This window comes from Neoarius graeffei, chromosome 2 (assembly GCF_027579695.1).
Source record: "Neoarius graeffei isolate fNeoGra1 chromosome 2, fNeoGra1.pri, whole genome shotgun sequence".
NCBI classification, from domain to species: domain Eukaryota; kingdom Metazoa; phylum Chordata; class Actinopteri; order Siluriformes; family Ariidae; genus Neoarius; species Neoarius graeffei.
In genome coordinates, this window is record NC_083570.1 from 28,083,731 (window position 1) to 28,102,295 (window position 18,565).

General features: G+C 39.6%; 1 protein-coding gene across 2 annotated transcripts in view; it reads left to right on the forward strand.

Moving 5' to 3' along the window:
* Window positions 1-8,386, forward strand: part of si:ch211-221n20.8 (uncharacterized protein LOC100034409 homolog) — a 48,668-nt gene extending 40,282 nt beyond the window's left edge. The window contains exons 17-22 of one of the 2 annotated variants that reach the window (XM_060914047.1): window positions 986-1,081; window positions 2,118-2,213; window positions 2,289-2,390; window positions 2,551-2,656; window positions 3,751-3,867; window positions 4,259-8,386. In XM_060914047.1, coding sequence (XP_060770030.1) covers window positions 986-1,081; window positions 2,118-2,213; window positions 2,289-2,390; window positions 2,551-2,656; window positions 3,751-3,867; window positions 4,259-4,337 — 596 coding nt within the window. In that variant the 3' untranslated portion in view covers window positions 4,338-8,386. Of the gene's footprint in view, window positions 1-985; window positions 1,082-2,117; window positions 2,391-2,550; window positions 2,657-3,750; window positions 3,868-4,258 lie in introns of both variants that reach the window. The other variant, XM_060914048.1, reaches the window with a different exon arrangement.
* The last annotated feature ends 10,179 nt before the right edge of the window (window positions 8,387-18,565 follow it).

Consider the following 18,565-nt stretch of genomic DNA (forward strand, 5'->3'; position numbering starts at 1 on the left):
TCATGGCAGGGCTGTGCCTTGGTGGTTCCTGACCATCCGAACCAATTTCCTTTCAGCTGAGGGTGACAGTTTGGGTTTTCTTGAAGCAAAGTGGCTTGGCAAATCTCACAATAACTTGGATACAATTGTTTGAACTGATCTTGGAATTTGCAGTTGTTTAGAAATGGCTCCAAGAGACATTCCGGAGTTGTGCACATCTGCGATCCTCTTTCTCAGATCTGCACTGAGCTCCTTGGACTTTCCCATTTTACTGTGTGTTGGTCAATCCAATGAGTGCTGTAAACAAACCCTTTTTATGAAGGCACAGAGAAACTACCAGCTGTAGTCAATCCTGATCACTAACAGGAAGTTAAGAGACCTTGGCCTTGGCAAGATAAGAGACATTTTGGAAGTTTCAGCACCTCTGAATTAATAATTTAAGTGAGTGTGTGTAAATTTTTGACTCTGTATGTATAATTTTGGCCCTGTGTTGATTTCAGAAAACCCAAATAAAATTCAAACTTGTGCACCAAATTCTGTTATTGTTGTTTTTTAAATTAAAGATGTATGCTGTACATTCTGCCACAGAAAAAGAACAGTTCAAAGAAATTACTGAAAGCCCAAATATTGCCATGACATTCATATCCAAGATGACATTCATGTCACTGTATGTAAACTTCTGACCACAACTGTATGTTTCATATGTTATTTGGTAGTTTTGATGTCTTCAGTATTGTTATACAATGTAGAAAATATGGCAAACAGATTCATGACCATACTGAGGTTGGAGAAAAAGATTATTACAATAGGTGCAAAATACATATTAAATGTAGCCCAGGGTGAGTTTGACACCACTAGACCGAAAAATACTTTCTGCTTGACGAACACATTTCTTTCAAACACATGCACAAGCCTATGCTTGTGCATGCGTTTGAGAGAAATGACTAGCTGTAGCCATTTTTTTTTAAAACCTGTATGAATTATTTTGCTTGTTTGTGTTCTAAAGCTGTATGTGAGCTGCCATGTGGGAACGGTGGTCGCTGTGTAGCTCCTAACGTCTGCCAGTGTCCTTCTGATTATACTGGCCTGCAGTGTCTCACTCGTGAGTATATTATTTTTGTGGCCCCACTTATTCCTATAGTGATGTTCTGAAGACAAGTGGTGTGGTATTGTGTCCCACTGATTCCCACATTTCCTGGTTATGGACTGGGTCTCTCTTCATGCCGAGTGAGAATAATTTGATTCAGCACGTATGAAATTCTATCCTGTCCAGGGTAGTTTGAATAAAATTTACTGGAATACTAACTGAGGGGCGGCACGGTGATGTAGTGGTTCACACTGTCGCCTCACAGCAGGAAGGTTCTGGGTTCGAGCCCAGTGCCTGACAGGGGCCTTTCTGTGTGGAGTTTGCATGTTCTCCCTGTGTCTGCGTGGGTTTCCTCTGGGTGCTCCGGTTTCCTCCACAGTCCAAAGACATGCAGGTTAGGCTAATTGGTGGCTCTAAATTGACCGTAGGTGTGAATGAGTGTGAATGGTTGTTTGTCTCTGTGTGTCAGCCCTGTGATGACCTGGCGACTTGTCCAGGGTGTACCCCGCCTTTCGCCCACAGTCAGCTGGGATAGGCTCCAGCTTGCCTGCGACCCTGTACAGGATAAGCGGTTACAGATAATGGATGGATGGATACTTACTGAAATACACAGCTCAAATAAACTGCAGGGGAAACATCTGCTAAAACTGTTTCACATTAATAATGACAGTGGCCAGTGACAAATGAGAAGGCGTGCCCATGGGATTCCAAATCTAACGATGGCAACAATGCATGGTCCTAATATGGTGTTGCTTCTGCACACCACCCTCTTCCGAACACATGCAGTCACGGATGCCCACGATTGGCTTAGTGCTGCTGTGATTGACAGGGGATAACTCACTGCAGGAATAAAGGCTGCTACAAGATTTCATTGTTATAATTTGACCATCTTATTTATTAACTTATTTAATTTGCATTTAATTTAATAGCAGCTGCTGAGCATTACTGCATTGTTGCATACCACATATTGCCAGAAGATCCTCTTTTTCTCAGGAGGAAATTGGTTTCGGGTATGTGATGTCTATTACTCGAAATCTGAATTTGTGTTTAGCTCTGTGTACTCCTCCTTGTCTGAATGGTGGGAGGTGTGTGGATGTCAACACCTGTAGCTGTGCAGGAGCCTGGCAGGGAGCTCGCTGTCAGATAGGTACGCGCGCACACACACAATATCACATACTGCATATACCTACATACTTCCATCTGTATATCCATGTTTTCTCAGAACCAGTGCTATGTGTGAAGCCCTGTAACAATGGTGGAGAATGTGTGGGACTCAACAGGTGTCGATGCTCCATTGGCTTTACAGGAGATCTCTGTGAAACAGGTCTGCGTATTTTCACATGCTTATTTTTGCCCCCAAAATGATCATCTTGACTTGAAAGGGTCTATGGCTCTAAGTTTTAGTAAGATTTTTAACATATTTGGAAATCTTGTCTTCATTTTTGACCATGTCTCATTGTAAATGTGTGTGTGGATGTCTTTAGCTGTGACTATGCCCTGTGTGCCACCCTGCCAGCACGGTGGCACCTGCAGCCCTCATAATACTTGCACCTGCCCAACAGGGACCAGTGGCCTGCGGTGTGAGAAGCTGTAAGTACCGTTGCCACTCATGTTCTGTTGACTAATCATTGGCAACTGTGAACTGCCATGTTCAGGTATCTCCACAGATGTTCTATGGAGTTTAAGTCTAGGCTTTGGCTGGGCCACTTGGAAGACATTCAGAGACTTTTCCTGAAACAACTCTAACATCGTCTTGGTTATCTGTTTTGGGTCGTCATCATGCTCAGTGCAAGTTGTGTGCACTAGAGCAGGTTTTCTTCAAGGTCTCTTTGGATTTGACTGCATTCATCCTTCCCTTGATTGAGGGAATGAGAAGCACCCCATAAAATGATGTTGCCACCACCGTGCTTCACCTCTGGATTGATCATAGCTAGTTGATGAGCAGTACCTGGTTGCAGCAGTTGGATTTCATCCCAGAAAGTTCCATTTTTATCTCATAATACCAGTGAATTCCCTCCCATTCTCTAAGAGCTCTTCAAGTGATTCCCATATGCCTTTTATGTTTCTGTCTAGCTGCTCTACCATGCCTGGCTGATGGAGTATTTCTGAGATAGTTGTCCTTCCATTAGGTTGTTCCATCTATATAGAAGACTTCTGAAGCTCTCTATTACACTGGCCATTGTGTTCTTAGTCACAAGGCTGTTCTGTCCTGTTTGTACTGAGTTTGTCTGGAGGGTTAGCTCTAGGAAAAGTCCTCGTGGTTCCAAACCTCTTCCATTTCACAATGATCCTGTGCTCCTGAGATCAGTCAGAACTTTAGAAAATGGTTTTATACCTTTGCCTAGGTCTATGTTTTGACAATTTGATTGTCGAGGTGTACAGAGTGTTCCCTGGACTTCATGGCTTGGTTTTTGGTCTGGCATGCTATCAGGGCATTACAGACAAACACAAAATCAAACAAAATACAGTTGCCTTTCTGATTTTAAGTGAGTGAGCCTGCTAGTGTGTAATAGTTTGTGCCACATCGTTCTTATTGTTCCAATCAGTGAGATCTCATGAAATATGTTGCTTGACCTTAATTGTTTCATTTTATTGTCAGGCTATTGATAGACATTAGATTTCAGCCTTCTAAGATCTTTCTAAGATCACAACCAGCTGTTACCAAGTACCTCTCTTTTTCTCAGGACTTGTCCAGTGGTGACCACAATAGTCAGCATGGCTCGAGCAGTGCGCAAAGGTTTTAAAGAAAGTTATGTAGATCGCTGTGGACCTCTAGGGGTCCTGCTCTGCACCAAGTACAGGTAAAACGCATGGATCTGTTTCACATGCATATAGTGTATTCCACAATTATTGGCACCCTTAATAAAGATTAGTAAAAAGAGTTGGAGAAAAAAATCCACCTTTTAGTGAAGTAGCTTTGTCTCTCAGTGAAAAAATGAGAAAAATCCAACCTTTAATTGAAAAAATTTATTCAGAGAAAAACAAATCTATCATCAAGAAATAATTTAACAAAAACACATGTGCCACAATTATTGGCACCCCTGGAAATACTTCACCAAAAGTGGATTTTTTTTCTAACCCTTTTTACTAATCTTTACAAGGGGTGCCAATAATTGTGGAGGGTACTGTACAAGTAAAAAATACATGCAACAATACACACACATTCAAAGGCTGCATTTTTTGTTTTTACAGGATAAATCAAGCACGTGTGTATCTCCAAGCATACAGAGTGGGATACAAGATCCAGTGTCCGAGTAAAACAGGAATATGACCCACACAATCCAAACTACACATAGCCCCATCAACTTACACACAAATACACATTTGATCTACTGCATTACATTCCTACACTTTTACTATAGATGCAAACATATCTTCAGCGCATGTTTGGGCTAAGGATTACTTTTTTGGACAAACTTTCAAACAGTGAGTGTATGTACATTCATCAGATGTAGACAAACTAAGTCACAAAGACCCTCATAAGTTGGGCAGCTTTTAGACTTTAGAACTGCTGTCCTTCTGGCATTACGTTAAATAAGTTATAAGCAAGGGCTCAACAATTAGACTTGACACAAGGCCAAATTATCACAGATAATACTTTTTGGTGTCAAAGGGATACCAGCATTCATTTGGAGATTATGTACTGTAAATCAACTGAGTTTTTTTTAATTTAAAAAATACGATCCGCGTTTTATATGCTCTGCCTTCGGTATAACAAAGGTCATGTATGCACTACATGTACAGAAAAACAAAGCTGAGTATAATGTGTGTAGAGTTGTACTTTTGCCATTCTTGCTCCTCACTGTGTTCCTCCCCCCCCGGGAGTTCAGGTTAACAGCAGTCACTGTAAGCACATACACAAACATCTGCAGCATGAGTGTGCATCAGATGTGTGTTGTTCTATTTCACCCCTTCTACCTGGCAAAGCTGGTGTCTAACCTGGATATGCATGTCATTAGTACCCCTTTTCCACCAAGAGAACAGGTTCCTATTCTGATTTGCGCATCAATTTTTAACTGTTCAGGGCATCTCAACCTTTTTTTTTTTTTTTCATTTTAATGACTTTTTTCCAGTTATTAGATGGAGAGTTTCTCTGTCTTATTCATAGTTGGTCCATGTTTATTTTTTGGATTGAAAAATACATGCAATAACAGAACAAAAGCTTGCAGATAATAAATATGATCTACCATCTTGCTATTATAGATGACTTGCAAAATGTGCTACGTCATGAGCATCCGCCATGATGGTGGATATACAAAGCAACTAGGATGGCAGCCGCTGAAAGCGTGTCTGTAAACAATGCTGAATTTTCTCAGTATTACGACGATTTGAACGGTCGAGCAAAGATAGATATGTGTGGTTTTGACCCATATTATTTTAAAAAGTCAGACTTTTCTGAAGATAAGACGCTTCTACCGACCATCAAGTACGAATATAGGTAATTTCGTCTAATGACCATTTCGTCCAATAGTTAAGACATTTTGTCCAAAGCTTTTTTCATATGCACTATCAATTATCAATGAGTTTAACTCCCTTGTCATTGCAGGCTGCTCGCTTGCATGTCTTTGTTTCCGGCTGGATCATATTAAATCTTTAAGCACGGAGCAGCGCTCTTGCGGAGGCTTCGTTTGCAAATCCCGAGCCGAGGCACGGTCCTGCTGACCCGAGGCCATGCTCTTTCGAAGGGGGAGGCTTAGAGGGAGCCTGTAAAATTTGGCTTCGCTGTGAGCTCTGTTGGCCGAGTTATTAATTTTTAAAGCCGGCTGGATCAGGTTAAATCTTTAGGCGCCAAGCAGCGCTCTCGCAGGGCTTTTGTTCGTGAACACTGGAATACCTGAAATATAAAATAATTGATAGTGCATATGAAAAAGGCTTTGGACGAAATGTCTTAACTATCGGATGAAATAGTCATTGGACGAAGTGTCCTGATCCCCTCGTCTCCTCTCCATACTAAGCCTCAGAGTTTCCTTGCCCTGTTTCCGAATCACGGATGGAATTCTAAAAAATCGGAACATGCCACGGTCACGAGTACTGTTGTGACCACAACCATATACAGCACAAAGATGTGGCATAGCTAAAAGAACGATTAAAGCAGTGGAAAAACAAAGAGAGTTGCGCACGTGTGACTATGTTTTGTATGGAGTGTCGCTTGACCCCGCATTTGTATCTCCACCAACATGGCTGACATCTGGGTTTCTATTTTGCTTTGATGTCACTTGCAAGTCAAGGATTGTTTACTTCCCTGTGCAACATCCTCTGTTGATAATGCATCCTTGATTACAATGGTTCTGCTCAAAACAGGTGGAAACATGGGCTGGTTCATTAGCTGGCACCAAGGTTCAAAGAATCCTGAATGGAACCCTTTCAAGAACCTGTTCCCTGTTGATTGAAAAGCAGTATAAGTGACATTGTATTTGTTACAAAAACCTTCATCACTTTTTTTCATTGTCTCTACTTGCCTATGCATGCCAGACTGCATGTAGATATTGGAGCCAACCTGTGTAGCCTTGCGTCTGTGCTTGCGACTATGGACTCTGTTTTTCTCAGCATATTAATTCAGAAACTACTTGCCTTCCACCCATGGCTACCTGAAATCCTGTTAGCTCAGAGCAGCTGCTATAGCCACACTAGTGGACTGAACTGTGAGTACTCACAGAACTGGAGTATGTGTTTCTGCCATTCTCTCTTGCCCTGCAAATAACCTGGCACATCGACTCACTGCTCACCTCCTCAGCTCACAGACCCACAGCTCACAATTCCAGTGACCAAGCTGTATGCAGCTCAAACTCCCATGGACTTGTTCTCGAGTCCAAGAACAGCCACACAAGCTGTGTGCCTACTGCTCAGTGACTCCCTGTGCCAAACGCAAATCCTTAATTTCTCGGGACCCAACCTGATCAGACAACTAGCTCCAAATATTTGGCATGAAGCCGAAGAGCCCAAGGAACATTTCGAAGTGCTCTCATAGTATGTGGCTTGACATAAGACACAGCTTGATAATTTTAGGGCTAAAGCCACATATGACTCACAGACTTCAGTGCAGCTCTCCTAATACCTCAGGGACCAAGCCCCCCATATCTGCATCCAAGAGACTCTTCCATATGGGGGATGAACTGGCAGCTGAGCTGGATCACTCAACTTCAGACTCAAAAGAGTTGACCAAAGCCTTGCTTTTGACAGCCTGGGAGAATGGAAAACACTCCACCAACTGGTTTAAACATAGCACCAGTTTTAACTGGCACAGTCCTCACTTCCAGAAGCATGCCGAACAAACGATCCTGCCTACTTGTTCTTTGGGTCTGTTGCCAAAGAAGCCTTTGATAGGAAAATTCAGGCTTTGGATTGACATCAAGTGTCAATAAAAAGTAGTTCATCCACACAGCACCAGTAAGTTGCCATGCTCAACCAATGATCCGACGTCCTCTGAAACTTTACAGGCTTTGTCAGAACCATAGCACAGGGAGATCTCACACTCATGTTTCTGGGATGTCCCCAGTCCACTGTGGATCCCATGCAACCCACCAATGAATGGCAGGAACTGCAGGCAGGACGATGCTGTTCAACTTTTTTTTTTGTAATTCAGAATAAGGACAGAGGTTTCCTTACAGTCACGTGACCAAGGGAGCAGCAGATCTGGTAGCAATTCAGCCAGGCACAGGTGGACCTCTTTGCCAACACAATGTCAACTCATTGTCTCTTTAGCACAGGTAAATAGGTCTCTGGGACATTGTCCATTGTGTTTCCACCTCCTTACTGATTCTGCTCATGCTATAAAGAACTCAGTAATTGAACCAGGGATGTTAGACACTGCCCCTGGCAGTTATTAGGGGGTAAAATCTGGTTAGCCAGTGTTAATAGAAATACAGTTCTACATATTTTGAAGAGTTTCTGCTGGTATCATTTATTATTCTTCTGTGTAACAGACACGATCATAGGCTGTTTATGGGTCAAATATGCCCCTTTTTTTCTGGTCTTTCCTTTGAAAAATCCAAATAGAAAAATGAATGACAACCTTTAGTACTTAATCCCATTTACTCTTTTACTCATTGATGTATTATTTTATATTATTTTCCATTTATCATTCAGAATGGAACTTACCGTTTCAGCCATGTCTCATGCCCAAATGCAGAAAAAAAGGTTGATTTTAGTTTATTGTATGGTTACTGCTTAATGGTCTTGTTCACACAGCACCATTCCTTTAATGTGTTAACTTTAAAGCAAACCTTTCTGCAACATTGTGGCATTAAATAAATCTGTTACTTAAAGAGTTATTTTGCTGGAATATAGTGTTTATGTTTAGTTTGTTTTGGTTAAAATGGTTTTCAGGTTTATCATTTTTATGCAACAAGCATTCTTGAATAAATAAACAAATTTGTTACAAAATGCTGTATCTGATTTATTTAAGGCTTATTCAATAAACTGGTTTTAACGATGCATTGGTTGAAAGAAGCAAAATGAAAAATAAAGGGAAAAAAGTAAAAATCAAAAGAAAAAATTAAAAGTCTAATTTTCTATCAGGAAAATATAAACACCAGGCAGAGTCACAGAAGATCCAATCAGGATTTCATTCTCCTTCTCTCACTCTTTGCATGGTTCAAAAGAAAACTACTTTTATATGGACTTGTATATGGAGCAATAATTCAAACCGTAGTAGTTTGTGTTTTGATTCGAGCTGCAGCTATTGATCATTTTAGTAATCGGGTATTTTACCAATTATTCAGATAAGAAATACCTTTGCTTTATTAAAGAGCAATAGTAAATATACAAAAGAGAAAATAAGACAGGTATCTTAAAATGAAGAAATAATTGGTAACATTTTTATTGCTTAAATTGCATACAATAATATGTCAAAAGTAAACCAGTTTAATGCATTTAAGTGCCATATTACATTCTGGGTTTCAAAGAAAATGTTTAAAATGCAAACACATTAAAAAATTCTAATTACTTGGAAAAAAGGTATACAGACAATTTAAAACTAAGGCATAATAAATAAACACACACTGTCTTCAATTTGTGCAATGTAACCTTCATAACTGAATGTTTCAGCCCAACTATAGCTCAGATATAATGTAAACCTTTATGTTCTTCTCAGAAGACTTTGTGGCGTTTGTAGGAAGCAAAAAGGAAGTAGACAGGAAATAGTATGTATAGATTCTCAGTCCAGCCTTGATCGCTTGTTTTTCTTCTGAGTGCTTTTACAAAACCAACATGTAATGAGCATTATTCATGAGAAGACACCTCCTTAAATGGCTCAACATATTAGCGTGTGCATATTTTTATACTATAGAAGACCAAATATCCCCACAAGGATAGTAAAATGTGACAATTTTGACGTTGTGGGGACATTTGGATGGTCCCCACAAGAAGCGATGTTTGATTAAAAAAAATAAAAATAAAAGCCAAAAAGTTAACTTTTCATCTCATCTCATCTCATTATCTCTAGCCGCTTTATCCTTCTACAGGGTCGCAGGCAAGCTGGAGCCTATCCCAGCTGACTACGGGCGAAAGGCGGGGTACACCCTGGACAAGTCGCCAGGTCATCACAGGGCTGACACACAGACACAGACAACCATTCACACTCACATTCACACCTACGGTCAATTTAGAGTCACCAGTTAACCTAACCTGCATGTCTTTGGACTGTGGGGGAAACCGGAGCACCCGGAGGAAACCCACGCGGACACGGGGAGAACATGCAAACTCCACACAGAAAGGCCCTCGCCGGCCCCGGGGCTCGAACCCAGGACCTTCTTGCTGTGAGGCGACAGCGCTAACCACTACACCACCGTGCCGCCCTGAGGTTTAGGTATAATGGTTATTTTCTTGAACAAAATGGAGATAACTTATGAACATCATAACTAGCCACCATATTGATTTAAGTTCTTAACTCACCATTAAATGGAGTCATAATTAAAGTTCATTCTTTACTAGCCTTCATCTCAAATAAAATCACATTGATTTACGTTAAATGCTGATGCTAATGTTACCTTGCATCAACTTCCGCTCTGTGGATTGGATACTTTCTGCTGAGATATTAGATAGATAGATTTACTTCATTGATTCCAAGCTGGGGAAAAATTTTTTTTTAAATTAATTAATTTATTTATTTTTGCAGCAGAAAGTTATCAGACATGCATAAAGAAAAAGATACACTGTACAACATAAAATAAAATTTAAAAAATCTGAAGTATTGATGCCATGCTATTGTAGTTAACTAGTTCAGTTTTACAATTTCTGGAGTTGCTTCAGCTTGAAATAATCCCAAACTCTGAACACTTCCGGTCATTTTCTCTGGCCTGTCTCTTCTGTCTTTCTTTTTTGCTTTAAAATAACACTTTCTTGAAAAAGTACAAATGTACAAAACCAGTATGGTAACATCATCATGTTATCATCCTATTAAATACAAAGAACAGAGAAATTATCACAGGGAACCATCTGGTAAAAATATAGTATAAACAACTTATAATACAAAATTGAAAATAAATTATGTAGGAAATGCTGTAGTTAAAGATGTCCATGGGTAGAAAGAAAAAAAAGGAAAACAAGTAAACAAGCAAGAAAAAATAAATTAATAAAACCCATACATACAAGAGGAAAATATTGATGCCATGCTATTGTAGAAAAATAAATAAAAGAGCAATAAAAAAAAGAAGCAAGAAAAGATAGAGTTTTATCTCAGTAATCTAATTCAGTTGGAAAATGTTTTAAAATATCATACAATCTTTCTGCTTTTGCTCCTTTTACACATTTTAAGGATCTTAAGTATAATTTAAATTCCTTCAAGAAAGAAACAAATTTGGGGGATGAGTTTAGGCTTCTATTCTTGTGTATAAAAAAACTTAACCAAACATTACGAGAGAGTTGATCATTTTTGTTTTGGAAGATCATACCAAATGTTATATTGTCTCTCGAAACAGAATCTGGAAATGATGTGAATTTTGTTTTTATGTACCATGACATTTTTCATTAGAAACCCAAATTTTTGGGGTATCACTTTATGAATTTTAACAAAGTCTTATTTGGATGGTTGAAACTGTTTATTGCAGAGTTGTTCATTGTCTAATGAATTTGCATCCATTAAGTGAACTATAGACCATATACAGTGGTGGTTGAAAGTTTGTAAACCCTTTAGAATTTTCTATATTTCTGCATAAATATGACCTAAAATATCATCAGATTTTCATACAAGTCCTAAAAGTAGATAAAGAGAACCCAGTTAAACAAATGAGACAAAAATATTATACTTCACTTATTTATTGAGGAAAATGATCCAATATTACATACCTGTGAGTGGCAAAAGTATGTGAACCTCGAGGATTAGCAGTTAATTTGAAGGTGAAATTAGAGTCAGGTGTTTTCAATCAATGGGATGACAATCAGGTGTGAGTGGGCACCCTGTTTTATTTAAAGAACAGGGATCTATCAAAGTCTGATCTTCACAGCACGTTTGTGGAAGTGTATCATGGCACGAACAAAGGAGGTTTCTGAGGACCTCAGAAAAAGCATTGTTGATGCTCATCAGGCTGGAAAAGGTTACAAAACCATCTCTAAAGAGTCTGGACTCCACCAATCCACAGTCAGACAGATTGTGTACAAATGGAGGAAATTCAAGACCATTGTTACCCTCCCCAGGAGTGGTCGACCAACAAAGATCACTCCAAGAGCAAGGCATGTACAGTAATAGTCAGCGAGGTCACAAAGGACCCCAGGGTAACTTCTCAGCAACTGAAGGCCTCTCTCACATTGGCCAATGTTAAAGTTCATGAGTCTACCATCAGGAGAACACTGAACAACAATGGTGTGCATGGCAGGGTTGCAAGGAGAAAGCCACTGCTCTCCAAAAAGAACATTGCTGCTCATCTGTAGTTAGCTAAAGATCACGTAGACAAGCCAGAAGGCTATTGGAAAAATGTTTTGTGGATGGAGGAGACCAAAATATAACTTTTTGGTTTAAATGAGAAGTGTTATGTTTGGAAAAAGGAAAACACTGCATTCCAGCATAAGAACCTTATCCCATCTGTAAAACATCACCATGTTTCACAGATGGGATACGGTTCTTATGCTGGAATGCAGTGTTTTCCTTTTTCCAAACATAACACTTCTCATTTAAACCAAAAAGTTATATTTTGGTCTCCTCCATCCACAAAACATTTTTCCAATAGCCTTCTGGCTTGTCTACGTGATCTTTAGCAAACTACAGATACAGTGGTAGTATCATGGTTTGGGCCTGTTTTGCTGCATCTGGGCCAGGACGGCTTGCCATCATTGATGGAACAATGAATTCTGAATTATACCAGCGAATTCTAAAGGAAAATGTCAGGACATCTGTCCATGAACTGAATCTCAAGAGAAGGTGGGTCATGCAGCAAGACAACGACCCTAAGCACACAAGTCGTTCTACCAAAGAATGGTTAAAGAAGAATAAAGTTAATGTTTTGGAATGGCCAAGTCAAAGTCCTGACCTTAATCCAATCAAAATGTTGTGGAAGGACCTGAAGCGAGCAGTTCATGTGAGGAAACCCACCAACATCCCAGAGTTGAAGTTGTTCTGTATGGAGGAATGGGCTAAAATTCCTCCAAGCCGGTGTGCAGGACTGATCAACAGTTACCGGAAACATTTAGTTGCAGTTATTGCTGCACAAGGGGGTCACACCAGATACTGAAAGCAAAGGTTCACATACTTTTGCCACTCACAGATATGTAATATTGGATCATTTCCCTCAATAAATAAATGACCAAGTATAATATTTTTGTCTCATTTGTTTAACTGGATTCTCTTTATCTACTTTTAGGACTTGTGTGAAAATCTGATGATGTTTTAGGTCATATTTATGCAGAAATATAGAAAATTCTAAAGGGTTCACAAACTTTCAAGCACCACTGTATTCTTCTCAAACCAACCTTCATAAAATAAAGATTTATTCCGGTACAATATATACTTATTCATCCAGAGAATGGTGCCTATCTCTTCTTTTCGCCCCTCGCTATTTTCTCTTTATCCATTTCACAATTTACGTCATCACGTCACGTGTCCACAAAGGACTAGCGTTGTGTGACGTTATTAACCTTCTGTGTGAAACACAGTGAGCTGTATCCACTGAGCTCGATATAAAATCTGGAGAGGGCATTGGCTCGTCAGAGTGAAGCCATCTGGTCGCCATATTACCACTCGCAACACGTGTATTTAGTTTGTGTGTGAAAGACAAGATCCGTGAAAGATCCGATCAAACTTGCTCCAAGAAAAGTATCTTCTGACTTTTTTCCCCTTTCATTACCTCCTCTTATTTTCTCAACTTCACCCACATTCCTTACATATCTTTATAGCGCTCCCCTTCACTTTTATTCTTTTTTTCTTTTCCAGTTAAGTCTCTGATCATTTTTTTAAATGGCTCTTTTACTAGAGATCTTTTACAACTCTGGGATGTTGGTGGGTTTCCTCACATGAACTGCTCGCTTCAGGTCCTTCCACAGCATTTCGATTGGATTAAGGTCAGGACTTTGACTTGGCCATTCCAAAACATTAACTTTATTCTTCTTTAACCATTCTTTGGTAGAACGACTTGTGTGCTTAGGGTCGTTGTCTTGCTGCATGACCCACCTTCTCTTGAGATTTAGTTCATGGACAGATGTCCTGACATTTTCCTTTAGAATTCGCTACAATTATCCAAACCTTAACGATCTTTTGGCCATTGCAAAAGTAGAAAAGACTTAAACTGTGCATAAATAATTACTCAAACTTTCACTGGAAAAAAATGAGTTGATTCCTTAGCATATTACATCACATTACACTGTTCCACAATTATGGACACCTTTGTCCACAGTTATCGACACCGTTCCACAATTATCGACATCCAGATGATCATTTATTTAAAAAAAATTAAAAAAAAAAATTTGGTATGTGGTGTTAACAAAAATATTTTTTATTTAAAATTTGTTTTATATAGACTTATATTTAGTAAAAAATATCTTTTATAAAAATATATCGATGTTGGTGTTTACGAAAATGAGGGAGTAATCTTAATGTTTGTAAATAAATAAACTGATAAAGTTTAACCTGTATCAGAAAATCATTTTTGTTCCACTTTCTAAGTATTTTCATAGATCACATTTTGTTAATCATTCGTTGTTTGTATTAATTTCTAGTTTTGTAGTTTACCAATAAATGTCAACAGGCAATTGACATTGTAACCACATGAAAATCCAGGTCAAAGGTCGCATGCCATTCCTTGAACCAAAATATAAAATGTCTACTGATATTGTAATATGTGGTAGACATTTTACAACAAACTGCAAAAAAAAAAATTCTGAATGGAATAGAAAAATCTGAATATTTCAAGCATGTAATTTTTTATATGCTAGGAATTTAATTCTGGTCTAATTCTATTTATTGCAATAGGATTCCAAATACTCTATAAACATTCCATTCAAATCACAGCACTTTTGTTTTTTTAAAAAAGTACTTCATCTACTTCAAAAATGTTACACAAAGATCGATCTATAACAGTTGTAAATGCCACTTAATTCCAGAGGGTGTTGATAACGGTGGACACCGGTGAAAGTGATCACTATTATTGACACCTCACGTAACTTCTCAAACGAGTGTTTACAAAATGGCAACTGTCAAATGAAAGAGTAAAAAACAAAGTAGGTTATGACAAGGATATCATGAAATATTGGTGAATTTGATAAGTAAAAACATATCTATGATCTTTCCACCATGCTTACCTGCAATCATAATGTCTGGTTTTTCCTCAACTTGCTGATCATGGTAAAAAAATTCCATCTCTGGTAATGAGCTGTCATCAGGTGACAAGATCAAAGGGTGGGGCGGGGGGGGGGGGGGGGGGGGGGTGTCTTCCAGTTGATTAATTAACCAATAATAACTGTTGTAACTGAAACTCACCTTTGTAAAATTGTTTTTTATTGGTAAATCTGAAAACAAAGTCAAAGTCAAGTTTATTGCATCCATATCAATGGAAATTACATTGCATACAGCCACCGTCATGCCCACATAATAAAATAAAACTAGCCTCCGTTGAGAACGTGTCAATAATTATGAACTGTCGATAACTGTAGCCGCCACTCTACTATAATTATTTTTATGGAGAATATTTCAGTTTTTCTCTTGTACAGTGCATCTTTCTCTTTCATATAGTCCTTCTTCCTTCCTCCCTGCCTGCCTTCATATCTATCTATTTATTTATTAATTAAACCAACACAAAGACTGTCAATACTTCCTTTCTTTCAGTTGTTGAAACAGGATTATTTTCTCATGTTATTTGCCATTTTCGCGGCACGGTGGTGTAGTGGTTAGCGCTGTCGCCTCACAGCAAGAAGGTCCTGGGTTCGAGCCCCAGGGCCGGCGAGGGCCTTTCTGTGTGGAGTTTGCATGTTCTCCCCGTGTCCGCGTGGGTTTCCTCCGGGTGCTCCGGTTTCCCCCACAGTCCAAAGACATGCAGGTTAGGTTAACTGGTGACTCTAAATTGACCGTAGGTGTGAATGTGGGTGTGAATGGTTGTCTGTGTCTATGTGTCAGCCCTGTGATGACCTGGCGACTTGTCCAGGGTGTACCCCGCCTTTCGCCCGTAGTCAGCTGGGATAGGCTCCAGCTTGCCTGCGACCCTGTAGAAGGATAAAGCGGCTAGAGATAATGAGATGAGATGAGATTTGCCATTTTCAAGTCAAGTCAAGTTTATTTGTATAGTGCTTTTAACAATAAACATTGTCGCAAAGCAGCTTTACAGAGTTTGAACGACTTGAAATATGAGCTAATTTTATCCCTAATCTATCCCCAATGAGTGCGACGGTGGCAAGGAAAAACTCCCTCAGACGACATGAGGAAGAAACCTCAAGAGGAACCAGACTCAAAAGGGAACCCATCCCCATCCGGGCAACAACAGACAACATGACTATAACATTAACAGTCCTAACATAAAGTCAGCTTCGTTGATGCTATAAACCCCCCACCGATGGAAACCCGAGTGCAAGATCGTTCGCGACAACCGTAGTCCCAAAGTCAGCAAGTCAACTGCAGTCCCCAGCCACAAAAGCACCACTGCAAGAGTCCAGAGCATCATCCAGGCGTGACCCCCAACTGTCCACATGGGGCTGCCCTCCACAGGAGCGATGCGATGAGATTCCAACCAGACACAGGGCACCAGGATAGATCAGGCAGGTCCGAGGAGCAGAAGAGGTCAGCATCTCGATCCCAGGACCGACATGTAACTCAGAGGGACAGATTTGGGGGGGGGACACAGGTTGTTAGGTATGCCCAATGTCACCTGAATAAGTAGGAACAGTATACATATTGCACTAAGTACAAGCAGAGACTCCGGCAACTAACTATGACAGCATAACTAAAAGGAGAGAGCCAGAAGGTAACACAGGCATGAGGGAGCCCCGGGACATAAAGCAGCCAGCCACTACACCGTCAACAAACTCGAGTGAGCAAGCGAGTGGGGACTGACAGCATCCATACATCCCAGTTTACCAAAACACACTATGTCTGAGGACCCTCCAGATCTACACCTTTACCTCATAAACACCATTAACAAAAGGCTTGACTAAACAGATATGTTTTCAGCCTAGACTTAAACACTGAGACTGTGTCTGATTCCCGAACACTACTTGGAAGGCTGTTCCATAACTGTGGGGCTTTGTAAGAAAAGGCTCTGCCCCCTGATGTAGCCTTCACTATACGAGGTACCAGCAGATAGCCTGCACCTTTTGATCGTGGCGGGTCATAGAGGAGCAGAAGTTCACTCAGGTACTGTGGTGCGAAACCATTCAGTACTTTAAAGGTCAATAGTAGTACTTTATAAGCAATACAAAATTTGATTGGGAGCCAATGCAGTGTGGATAAGACAGGGGTGATGTGGTCATATTTTCTAGTTCTAGTAAGGACTCTTGCTGCTGCATTTTGAACTAACTGGAGCTTGTTTATGCACTTATTGGAACATCCAGACAGTAAGGCATTACAATAATCCAACCTAGAGGTAACGAAAGCATGAACTAGTTTTTCCGCGTCATGTAGTGACATTAAATTTCTTATCTTAGCAATATTTCTGAGATGAAAGAAAGCTATGTTATCAATGTGAGTTTCGAATGAAAGACTGGGGTCAATAATCACTATGAGGTCTTTTACTGCTGCACATGAAGAAACAGAAAGGCCATCCAGAGTTACTGTGTAATCAGAAAACTTACTTCTAGCTGCATGTGGTCCGAGTACAAGTACTTCAGTCTTGTCAGAGTTAAGCAGAAGGAAATTAATAAGCATCCAGTGTCTAATGTCCTTCACACATTCCTCAATTCTCTTAAGCTGGTGTCTCTCATCAGGTTTTGCAAAAACATACAACTGTGTGTCATCAGCATAACAGTGGAAACTAATACAATGCTTACGAATAATATGACCCAGAGGTAACATATATAAAGAAAAAAGCAGTGGACCCAAGACAGAACCTTGTGGAACACCAAACTTTACCTCAGTACGTCTAGAAATATCACCATTTATATCAACATACTGATAGCGATCAGTTAAATAAGACCTGAGCCAAGAGAGGGCCGTTCCCTTAAATCCCACAACATTTTCTAGTCTATCCAGAAGAATGGAATGATCAATGGTGTCAAATGCTGCACTAAGGTCAAGCAACACAAGCAGCGAGACACAGCCCTGATCAGATGCCAACAGTAAGTCATTTACTACTTTAACCAAAGCTGTCTCTGTGCTATGATGAGGTCTAAATCCTGACCGATACATTTCATGGATGTTATTCCTATGTAAATATAAGCATAACTGCTGTGCCACAGCTTTTTCAAGGATCTTGGAGATAAAGGGGATATTGGTATTGGCCGATAATTGGACAGCTGAAAGGGATCAAGGTCAGGTTTTTTAATCAGGGGTTTGATAACTGCTAGTTTAAAGGATTTGGGTACATAGGCAATCGTAAGAGAAGAATTTATTATTTTTAGAAGCAGTTCAATTACTTCAGGTATTATCTGTTTGAATAGACGTGTAGGTAAAGGATCTACACAAGTTGAGGCTTTTGATGCCGAGATTAATGAAAGTAATTCAGTTTCTTTTAGGGGAGTAAAACATTATAACTGATGATCTGATACAGTTATATTGTTAACTACAGGGTCACTTACATTGTCTGACCTTAAATTAGTAGTTTGAATTTTTTGTTAGATATTCTCAATTTTATCATTAAAAAAATTCATGAAATCATTGCTACTACATACTACAGATGTGCATGTGTCTATCGTGGACTTATTCCTGGTTAATTCTGCTACAGTATTAAATAGGAATCTAGGATTATTTTTGTTATCTTCTATTAGGGAGGAGAGATATGTTGATGATCTCGCAGCACTAAGAACTTTTTTATACTTCAGGAAGCTCTCCTTCCACACTAATTTGAACGCTACCAATTTTGTTTGACGCCATTTGCGTTCCAATTTTCGAGTGGTCTGTTTTAAAGTGTGTCATTATTATACCAGGGTGCT